The following is an 11,161-nucleotide window of genomic DNA, read 5'->3' on the forward strand; positions in this document are numbered from 1 at the left end:
ATTTGTGGTGGTGACCGATCATAATCCTCTGCGCTATCTCGAAACAGCTAACCTCGGGGCGGTGGAGCAGAGGTGGGTCGCCCAGTTAGCGGAATATGATTTTGAAGTGCATTATAAGCCGGGGAGGGAGAACACAAATGCGGACGTGCTGTCTCGGCTCCCTCGAGCACAGGAGTCTGAGGTCAGCGACACTGATAAAGACTTTCTGGTAATTCAGGCTGAGGAAGTGCGTGCCTCTCTATGGCCTGGACAGAAGACTGCAAGAAAGCCTAGTGTGCAGGTGGCTTCACAAGCCGCTGTTACGGCGAAGGTTACTGGATATAGCTGGGAGGATCTTCAGCAACTTCAGGCAGAGGATCCTGTCGTGGGCCCTATAGCAAGGGCAACGAAATGTAATGCATGGCCCAATAAGAACCAGTTACGGGAAATGGCTCCAGAGAAAAAAAAACTGGCATCACAACGGGATCGACTAAGCATCCGTCATGGTGTCCTATTTCGTAGCATTTGTGATCCCAGAGATGGTGAGGAAGTACACCAGTTGGTATTACCAGAGGCTCTGCGGAAACATGTGTTCAGTATGGAACATGAGCATGGGGGTCATTTTAGTCAGAAGGGTACACTTGCACGTATGACACGCAGTTTTTACTGGCCCTCAATGAGCAGAGACGTACATGAGTGGGTGAAGCAGTGTAAGCGCTGTGCACTTGCCAAAGACCTATTTCCAGCTATCCGAGCCCCATTGACATGCACTAATGTGACCACACCTCTGGAGGTACTGGCCATGGATTACACCCGATTAGAGGAGTCTGTGGGTGGCTATGAGAATGTGTTAGTTATGACTGACATGTTCACACGGTTTACAATGGCTGTACCCACGAAAGACCAGTCTGCTAAAACCACAGCCAGGGCCATCGTCAAACACTGGTTTGTGTATTATGGCTGCCCCTCTAGGCTTCACTCAGACCAGGGCCGCAGCTTTGAAGCCAGTGTCATCAAAGAACTCTGTCGTATCTATGGCATCTCCAAGAGTCGTACAAGCCCATATCACCCCCAGGGCAACGCTCAATGCGAGCGATTTAATAGAACGATGCATGATATGCTCCGAACTTTGACGCCAGAGAGGAAACGAAATTGGAAGGAGTATCTTCCTGAGCTTGTAATGGCTTATAACAGTCATGTTCACTCCTCAACGGGATACTCCCCGTTTTATCTCCTCTTCGGGCGAGATGCACGACTGCCTCAGGACATTCTGGGGGGAAGAGACTTGGAGCCCAGTGACATTGACAACCTCGATGATTGGGTCCTCGACCACCACGAGAGGCTGAAAGTGGCAGCAGAGGCGGCTGGGGACGCCGCTCAGGATGCGTCTCGGCGACGCAAACGGCTCTACGATCGAAGGTCACGTGCTGCACTTGTCAGATCGGGGGATCGAGTACTGCTAAGGAATCATCGACCAAGGGGAAGGAACAAGATCCAAGACAAGTGGGAGCCAGAGCCATATTTAGTTGTCAAGCAGAATCACCCCGACTTACCTGTCTTCACAGTCAGGCCTGAAACTGGGGGGCCGTCAAAAGTAGTGCACCGAAATCAGATGAAGCATTGCACCTTTCAGACACCTAGTAAGGAAGCAGTTGCTCCCAGGCACAAGAGAGCTGCATCTGGTTCAGACACTGACTCTGTAGGGTTAGTTTGCATTCCTCGTACCCTTCACAATGCACCAACACCTGGCGAGAGTATGGGGGCTAGTCAAGGGGAGCTGCGGGATGTTGAGCCAGAGGCAGTCTTGGGTGGTAGCCGGGGGGAGGTATCCGGTCATGAAAGTGGGGGAGCCTCTGATATTAGCTCTGGGGAGGGGTCTGTTAGGGGGAGTTTAGTTGAGGATGCAGATAACTCAGAGTCAGATAATGAGTCTGTAATAGTGAGACGCCCACAAAGGAACACTAGGGGGCAGTTACCTGTTAGATATCGGGAGGGGTATGTTCTGAAGTGAGCTTCTTTTCTTTTGTTATGTTTTGTTTTGTGATTTTGTTTTACACTAACAAAAGTCTAAAAGAGATGAAAGCATGTGTACTTCTGTTCTGGATGTATTGTTACATTGTATAAAAAAACATGCACTGTGGTTTAGCAAGGGACTCAAACAGTGAAGTCTATGATGTGGCAGGGTTTGGAAGGGGGGAATGTAGGTGTACACACAGAATGTGCACATATTTTTTGACATGTAGCCCCTACGATAACATGAAGAAATTCCCCAGAATATTCTCAACCAATCGCACACAGGAACTTGGATATAGACTTGGCCAATCAATGACTTGCAGGCGGGTGCACGGGTCAATGAGAGGAGAGGGCGGGACAAAAAGAAAGTGAAACAAGAGAGAGGATGGCGGCGTCCGAAGAAGTCCCATGCTGACGGAGATTTCGGTATGATAATTCAGTAAATAACAGTTTAACTCTTAGTTATTGCGTGTGCTACATGTTTTGATCTGAGCTACGGAACAGTTACGGTTTGAGTGGCGTGTGTAAGAGAGGAAGACTCCACGCCATCTGTACTGAAGATTCATCCGTCGTCACATCATCAACAAGTATAGTTCGTATAGTGCGAGGCAAACGTTCTCGCTAGGTAGTGCAAAGTGTTGATTATTTAGATATTCTAGCTCGTCGCCAACGTTGGAAGCTGGTCTCGCAAGGGAAGGAAGACAACCAGCCAGTTCACTGCTACAGCCCGGGACGTGTAGCTGCTATGTGACTTGTCTCTCCTGCTCTCTCCCTCTCCCTCCATCGCTCACGCCATTGTTACACGGTGAGGTTGATGAGTATTGGCTACCCTGCCACACATGACTCCACCATTCTCACGCGATAGCACCGCCCTCGTGATGGACGTGTTCTATTAATTGGTGTACGGTCAGCACATACGTAACGTGGACAATCCGAACCAAAAGGAACATTGAACTGAGGTTGGTCATGGAGTGTTATTAAGTGTATGGTACGAAACTGTTTCTGAGTTTACCATTGTCCTGAAAATTACTGTTGTGTGAATTACATTCACAATACTGCTGTTATGTGCATATGAGGTTTATCTGCAGTGTATTTAGATTGCCTACATGCTGATGTTTGTTAAGTAAAACTTTCAAAGTGTTGTTGAGCCACTCTGGTGAAGTGGTTGTTAATAGAGGGGTTTAACATTTTATGATGGTTACAGGTTGATAGTGAAACCATTACTATACGGTTTACATTTGATTTATAAAAATATTTATTTTTATTTTTATTTTTTTCTCTTTGTAACTATTTTACTCAGTATTAGAATACTGTTACTTAGTATAATAAATAATCACTAATTTCTCAACTTTTATACTATTGCTTTTACTGTGAAGTTTTTCCATATTCCCTGAAGTAGGGGCGTCTCATCCTCTGTCTGTAAAGTATAGTAGGTAGGGGGAATACCAGTTACGTCACACACTGACAGTTAGGCTACTGATATTCTGCACTTTAGGTCTCCACCGTGACATGTCCAAATCCTAAAGCCTAAGCTATTGTGCTTTACTGAGCAGGCAGAGTAGCCACGAGATTAATAGGCCTGGGGGTTAGGGACTTAGATCCTCTGATTTCCAGCCATTCAGGGAAGAGTGATTTACCCCTACTAAGCGGACGTAGGTCCCGTTCGCTACATTGACACAAATTATTTTGTTGTAGATCTGTCTTAAGAAATAATTTTAAGTGTTTGGGACACTCCCTGTATAATAGAGTGTTGGTGCTCTTAATACAATCCAATAATTGCATTTGTTTATTTCAGTGGATTAGCAAAACAATCTGTAAATTATCTGGTTGTGCATGGTTTTGGATAAACAGATTAGTTAGTTACCTCCCTTTAGACACTAAGGCTCAACCCCTGGTTGACCCACCTACACAGGTAAATATAAAGTTTAGGTTCAACAGCTTGCAGACACCAAATTTCAGTCCAGGAGCATCCTAAACACCTCTACACTGAGACAACATGGACCCTCTCTATTTTGCTGATTCTCTTTGGCCTCTCCCAGATGTCTCCTGTCAGGGTAAGACTTTTTCTAGTCTCTCAATGCACTCAGATGATTAACTTTCCTAACAAGGGTAATATTTAACTTTTCTTTTTCTTTTTTTTTTTATAAACAGAAGCCTGACCATCACAATGGGTTCTCACCCATACCTGGAAATGTGGACATCACAACAAATATTTTGGAGTCCAACAATGGTCAGGCATCTTATAGATTCCTTTTAAGCCAACAATGGTTTTCATAAAATAGGGGAATATATCTAAAATGTGGTTGAATTTACACATTCTGAGAAATTTCATTAAAAAAAAAAATATATATATATATTTGAATACAGCATCATCTGAACACCTGATTGAAGGAGATCTGGTGTTTCCCAAAACCAAAAATGCTCTCTACTGCTACAATAACAACTGTTTCTGGAAGAAAAACTCTAGCAAACTAGTGGAGGTCCCTTACATAGTGAGCAGTGAATACTGTAAGTGAATCATCTTCATTCATTTAGCATATGTATGTTTGTAAATCATATTTTAAAACCTGTGGTACTTTTTCTTTGCAGCCTCTAGTGACATCTCAGTTATTCAGAACGCCATGTCCACCTTTCACAATAAAACCTGCATCCGCTTTGTGCCCAGATCATCTCAGACCGACTATATCAGTATTGAGAGCAAAGATGGGTGAGGATACTCAAACAATACAAATGAAAAACATTTAACTGGCCTTAGCAGAAACTCTTTTACAATGAGTAAGATTTTTAACACAGATTGATCATATAAAATTCTCTTTTTCTCTCAGGTGCTACTCTTATCTTGGTAGAATTGGTGGCAAATAGGTGGTCTCCCTCAAAAGAACTGGTTGTGTGTATCATGGCATCGTACAACATGAGCTCAATCATGCCCTGGGCTTCTACCACGAGCAAACCAGAAGCGATCGTGATAAGTATGTCCGAATCAACTGGGAGTACATCCCTACCGATAAGGCCTCCAACTTCCAAATACAGAACACTAACAATCAAAACACCACATATGACTACAGCTCCATCATGCATTATGGAAGAACGGCCTTCACTAACCAGACCGGGAAGGAAACCATCACTCCCATTCCTTATGCGACGGTGGAAATCGGACAGAGGCAGGATATGTCTAACATCGACATCCTGAGGATCAAGAAGCTATATGGATGTGTTGTTTGATCATTTAATATGATTTATCCATACACAGATGAATAATGAGGTGATGGTCTTTGTCTTTTGATGGTTTTAAATTGTCAAAATGTTTGGTCTTATGAGGGAAAATAAAGCTATTTACTAGGTGATATTTTGTCTTGTGGTGGTGTTCAATTTCTGAAATGTGTGATTGTGTCAGAAAAATTAAAATTCATTTAACTGATCGAAATTTTGTTTTTAAATGTATTATTTCATAAATGAATTTCCTTCCACTTACATGATCTTTGCATGAGCCCTGGTGCTGGTTACCATGGAAGCGAAAAGTTCTCCTTTAACAGATGGGATGTCATCATAATACACAGCTTCTCCTGTAGCCTGTTGAAGGGCGGCCTGGTGAACATTGGGGCGTCCCACTGGGTCACTAGAAGACTGAGTCTCTGGTACAAGCTGTAATTTAATTGTAATGTAATGAAAAGGTTTATGTTATCAGACAGACTTGATATGACAACTTAAACTTGACTCGGGTTTGCTCACCTGAAAAGAGTGGTATCCTTGTGGTACCTCATTTTTGAAGGGTTTTAGAGCACTGAGATACTCTAATGGTAAATCAGTCACAGAAACCTCCTTTAGGGAAAAAAATAAACATGAATTAAGTAAATTGTCCCTCTTTTAAACTCTTAAATCTCTTTTAAAATTAGCATCATCATACCCTTTGTTGGAGTTCCAGGAGCACTTGCATGTAAAACTTGAAAAAGAAGCTGAGTACTAGAGCCTTGCGATACTCCTCCCGTCCACCATGGACACTAGGTGGCACAGAAATTTCTTCCTCTAAGAGCTGTGTTCCCTCTACCAGAAGTTTCTCATCCCATTTTCTGCCAAACAAAGAACAATGTTAATTGACTGGAATGAATACAATGCAGCTTAGATGTCAGATTTCGCGATGTTGGCTTTTCTTTTCAGCCAAAGTATTTGTCAATACAGTAGATAGTCTGTTCTTACATATACAAGATTTACGGTTATAAATTATGTAGGCCTTGCGATAGCTGTACCTTCCAATCAGCTCTTTACAGGTATGTCTGGCTTTTACTAGAGTGGGCCCTACACCTCCATAAAAAATACCCAGATGCTCCACCACATTTGAGTCATGACTGAACGATACCCTCATGCCAGCATTCACTATGGAGAAGGCGAACTCTCTGCGCTGTGCCTGGCGAAATGTTGAAACAAACTCCCACTGAAAAACACGAGGATTAGTATTTAGCTTTTCAAAATGGCAAGTGAATTCGTAGCATATTTGTGGTTTTAAAAAATGAGAATAAATGCAAAAGCAAAGACTAAAAGTCTTTAAGGGCCAAATCTATTTGTTGAAACTTGACATAGTTTTGTAATAGTCAGTAGGCTTAGCTTCCTCCAGTTTGAAGTATATACCGGTGTCGAGTGGGAAATATCAATAGCCAGCAGAACCTCATCTGGTCGTAGAGCTGTTTTACCAAAGTCTGTGAAAAACTCCTCACTTAGACAAATCTCTCGAGTACCATCTATATTTAAGAACAAAGGATCAAAAAAATTAATTCTTATAAATAAAAAAACATAGTTACATTCAATGTTTAATTTATTGGCAACTGAGAAATAATACATAAAGCCAGTTATAGAAAACTATGTAAATGACACATTTACAAATAAAGTCCAAATACACTGACATTACCTTTGGAAACAATGTGTAGCGTACACTCCGCTGCTGCGAGAATGCTGCTCAGGTCATATTTGGGGTTGGCGCTCAGGATATTCCCACCGATGGTCTTGAAAATCCAACATAAACAAAACTGTAACATGTAGACAACTGTTCTTATTAATTCCTCATGGTGATTTGTTTTTGTAACTCACAGCCATGTTGCGTATTTGTTGGCCGGCCAAGCACTTTAGAGTCTGAACAAGGGCCTGGTAAACCCTGCTCCTTTCTGGGCCGAGTTCCTCAATTCCACGCAGGAGGACGTCCTTCAAAACAGACAAACTGCATCCTGCCCCTACAGTTATGTCTAAGTTAAATAAATAAAAAAGTGTTGTTGAATTTTCTTTGGGCTTTAATATTCACTAAATAACCATATGTAATGGCAATACTTTGTTTGAATGTAATTTACTATTGTTTTGCCATTTGATAGCACGAAGTTCTGGAATGCTTCCACCATAGATCACCAAAGGATTGACGGTTCCCTTCAGATTCATCTTCGGCCCTGTGAGAGAACAGAAATCGGATGGATGGATGGATGGATGGATGGATGGATGGATGGATGGATGGATGGATGGATGGATGGATGGATAGATAGATAGATAGATAGATAGATAGATAGATAGATAGATAGATAGATAGATAGATAGATAGATAGATAGATAGATAGATAAACTTCCTCTTGAAACCAACCTATGGTTGTGTTCCCAACCAACAGAAGTGCGTTGGGGTATTCAGTTTTCAATCTAATTAAATCTTTCAGATCTGCTGGGGAAATCCACCTAACCTTTTCGCCCTGAAAACTAAGTTGTTCCGCTTTTTTCTTTCCCATAATCTGATAGAAAGAATGGATATAACAAAAATTAGTGGCCTGAAATATACATGTTCTTATTAGCTACCACAAGAACACAACGGTTTGCTTACCAGTAACTCTGGGGGAAAGATCAGATCCTGAGTTGGGTCCAGGGGTAAGACATCATCCATATTGAAAAGATTTCCAGATATCTACCAAAAATACCAGTAGTAGAAGAGTTACTGTAATTTTGTGTACTACTCTGCTAAAAAGTTAAGGGTGTTCTGTTGTGCTGTTCCACTAATAAAAAGTCTGTTATTAGTCTGTTAATAAAAATTGCAATTTGTATATGCAATTGTAAGAATTTCTGTTTCTCATATTGTCTTACATCAGATTCATTGTTGTGGGAATTGCTGCTTTCCATGCAACATTTTCCATTTCCGTCACCATTTTGGCAACATATTGGAGTCTGGAAACATATGGATCACATTATGAGCACATATTAGTTTCCTTCCGTCAAAGTCAAAAGTTTTACAAATTGTTACATGTACTGATTGTCACTTTGTTGGAATTTTTATGTTGTATTAAAAGTTCAAAGCCATTACATCACAGAATGTTTTGAATCCATCAATTATCGGTCGATATCCAGTGCAACGACACAGGTTCCCTTAGAAGAGAGAAAACGCAATGTTAAATGTATTTAAATTCTTAGTTTTCAAAATTGTGAGTAGGCTATACATTTTTTCTTTTTTTTTACCTCCCAGTGTCTCTCGAATGTCCTCCATGTTGGGATGTGGGTTGTTTCTAAGTAATGTGTACATGGACATCACCATCCCAGGAGTACAGAACCCACACTGAGACCCATGAGCCTTTGCTATACGCTCCTGAACAAAAACCCCAATGTCTAAATGGTTTGTTCTGGACAACCTATTCAAAGAACCTACGTTAAAAGCTGATATGTAGTTTGTCCCTTAGGTAGAATCAGGTACCTGAACAGGATGTAGTTTAGTCTTAGTGCTTCCAATGCCCTCGACGGTCACCACCGCCGCACCGTGCAGAGCACAAATCGGCTGCAGGCACGCGTTTACAGACCAGTGTCTGAAGAACGGATTAAGGATTATGAAACTATCAAATTTATTAAATTTTTCATTTATAAAAAAAAACTTTATGGTGTAAATCAAGTTGTAAGTTCTTGCTAACTGAAACATTGATTTAGTCAAAAGCTGCTAACAAACATTCCTTTCATTTGTTTGTTTGTTTCACATAAAGGTTTTATACTGCTAGTTTTCATATATGAGTAAAAGATACAGCACAGTGTCCTGGATAGAGTCATATCTGGACAGCATCACAGTACAGGCTCCACATCCCCCTCCACCACAGCCATACTTTGTGCCCGTCAGACCCACTGGACACAAAAACATCATACAAGCAAATGCAACCTTGATGAGTATAAAATCTTTAATAGATATCCTTGGCTAAGTATACACCATTATTTGGAGTTTGTTTGTCATATGGCAATTACCATACCTTTCCGTCGTAGGTAAGCCAATAACATCTCTTCTGGATCAGCATTCTTCTCTACTACCTTTACATAAAAATATTAAAAACATGTAATGACTGCCATTGCTCAAATACCTTCAATTGATAACTATAAGCCATACAAAGTTTGGTGTGTGCAATGTCATGTGACAGAATTGGATTTCTGAGACTATCACACACTCCAATGAATTAATATCACCACCAATTTTGTTACTTGTTTTGCGTTGAATTCTGAGAGAAAGGTGGAAACTGGAAACATTACAATAGATGAACAACAATCATAGTTATAGTTAAATAAGTGTATGTGTGTTACAATCCGTATTGTTAAAAGCTCTATATAAATGAAGGTGACTTGACTTGTGAGAAGGGCAAACACATGATGGACTGACTGTGTGTAGCGTAGAAAATCATTTTCATGGTATCATACAAAAGAGGAATAAAGATTTCTTTTTGGGCTGCTGGCTGACTGTCATGTGCCACGATTTAGACATGCACGTTTAGTCACGCCATTTTTTGCTGGTTATATGTTCAAGTTTGATTATGTACTTTGAATATGAGAAGACTAAACATAAAAATGTTAATATTCATCACAGTAGAAGTACTAATAATACCAGCAGAATCACATCTTTCCTTCTTTTGTGATAGTGACAACTTGCAAAACACTTAAAACACTTTTATTTATGAACTAACACAATATACAAGCCATATATTACATTTTAACAATATTATGAGGCAAAAACTATTAAGAAAATTAAAAGACCACCACATTTTGCCTCCAACAAGTTAAATGCCTGTACCTTACATTTTCAAATCAAACATTAAAAATCAGTATCTGTAATTGAATCATACCTTCTTGCCATTAACGTAGAAGACAAGCTCGCTGTTCACAAATACAGATGACATGATGAGTTGAGAAGGATCACAGTGCTCTGTCACCGGAGATGCTCCTGGTTTGCTGACCATCAGATGAATGAGCAACTGACTGGCTGACATCACATGTTAAAGGCTTTGCCCTGCCTTTCATGGTTAAATTCAGGAATGCGTGAAGAAGATGTGCATGCAGTGGGTTTTCCTCTTTTTTTACATAATTATTTATTGCTTTGGAAATTCTTTTATTCGTTTAAAAAGAAGAAACATTATAAGAGAAAAAAAAAACTATTAGAGTCAAGGAGTTCAAAAAAAGGTTCACATTTTTTAAATGTTTAATTAAACGTTTCCTTCACACATTTCAGAAATACGACGCCACTAGAAAGTAAAGACCATCACCACATCACACTATCAGACACATGAACTGTTTTAAGTAATGTGTATCAGCCTCATCTTCAGTAAAACTATTGATCCTCAAGAGGTCGATGTTGGACAGTCCCTATACCTCTGTCGGATTTCCACAGTCTCATCAAGAATGGGAGTGATGGTTTCCAGCCAGGGCTGAGTGGCGAAGGCAGTTCTACCATAGTGCATGATGGAGCCATAGTCATATGGAGTGTTTTGGTTGTTGGTCTTCTGTTTCTCAAAGTTGTAGGCCATATCAGGAGAGATGTTTTCAAAGTTGATCTTGACATACTGGTCACGATCGCTCCTGGTTTGCTCGTGGTAGAAGCCCAGGGCATGAATGAACTCATGTTGTACGATGCCATTGTACATACAGCCGTTCCTTTTGAGGGAGACCACCTGTTTGCCACCAGTTCTGCCTAGAGCAGAGAAGCACCTGAGAGGAGAGAGGAAATAAAGGGGTTAAATATATGTGTGTTTTGGCTAAGGCCTGTTAAATGTTTCTTGTTGGTATATAGTATGATTGTTCTCACCAATCTTTGTTGTCAATAACAATGTAGGCCTAGTTGGTCTGAGATGATCTGGCCTCAAAGCAGATGCAGATTTTGGCTGATCTATTAGGCCTTATTGTCAGAGAGTCAGAC

General features: G+C 40.7%; 1 protein-coding gene across 1 annotated transcript in view; it reads right to left on the reverse strand.

Moving 5' to 3' along the window:
- aox5 (aldehyde oxidase 5) overlaps nucleotides 1-10,215 on the reverse strand; it is a 67,231-nt gene extending 57,016 nt beyond the window's left edge. Inside the window, exons 1-17 of the mRNA XM_077226205.1 lie at nucleotides 10,095-10,215; nucleotides 9,234-9,291; nucleotides 9,015-9,111; nucleotides 8,696-8,804; nucleotides 8,464-8,590; nucleotides 8,312-8,373; nucleotides 8,095-8,175; nucleotides 7,838-7,918; nucleotides 7,607-7,748; nucleotides 7,326-7,418; nucleotides 7,072-7,223; nucleotides 6,893-6,986; nucleotides 6,616-6,725; nucleotides 6,237-6,421; nucleotides 5,897-6,059; nucleotides 5,722-5,811; nucleotides 5,465-5,634 (exon numbers count right to left, since the gene is read on the reverse strand). Coding sequence (XP_077082320.1) covers nucleotides 5,465-5,634; nucleotides 5,722-5,811; nucleotides 5,897-6,059; nucleotides 6,237-6,421; nucleotides 6,616-6,725; nucleotides 6,893-6,986; nucleotides 7,072-7,223; nucleotides 7,326-7,418; nucleotides 7,607-7,748; nucleotides 7,838-7,918; nucleotides 8,095-8,175; nucleotides 8,312-8,373; nucleotides 8,464-8,590; nucleotides 8,696-8,804; nucleotides 9,015-9,111; nucleotides 9,234-9,291; nucleotides 10,095-10,208 — 1,928 coding nt within the window. The 5' untranslated portion in view covers nucleotides 10,209-10,215. The remainder of the gene's footprint in view (nucleotides 1-5,464; nucleotides 5,635-5,721; nucleotides 5,812-5,896; nucleotides 6,060-6,236; nucleotides 6,422-6,615; nucleotides 6,726-6,892; nucleotides 6,987-7,071; nucleotides 7,224-7,325; nucleotides 7,419-7,606; nucleotides 7,749-7,837; nucleotides 7,919-8,094; nucleotides 8,176-8,311; nucleotides 8,374-8,463; nucleotides 8,591-8,695; nucleotides 8,805-9,014; nucleotides 9,112-9,233; nucleotides 9,292-10,094) is intronic.
- Between the last annotated feature and the right edge of the window lie 946 nt (nucleotides 10,216-11,161).

This window comes from Siphateles boraxobius, unplaced genomic scaffold (genome assembly GCF_051911475.1).
Source record: "Siphateles boraxobius isolate OS27281-9 unplaced genomic scaffold, OSU_SipBor_1 13, whole genome shotgun sequence".
Taxonomy (NCBI): domain Eukaryota; kingdom Metazoa; phylum Chordata; class Actinopteri; order Cypriniformes; family Leuciscidae; genus Siphateles; species Siphateles boraxobius.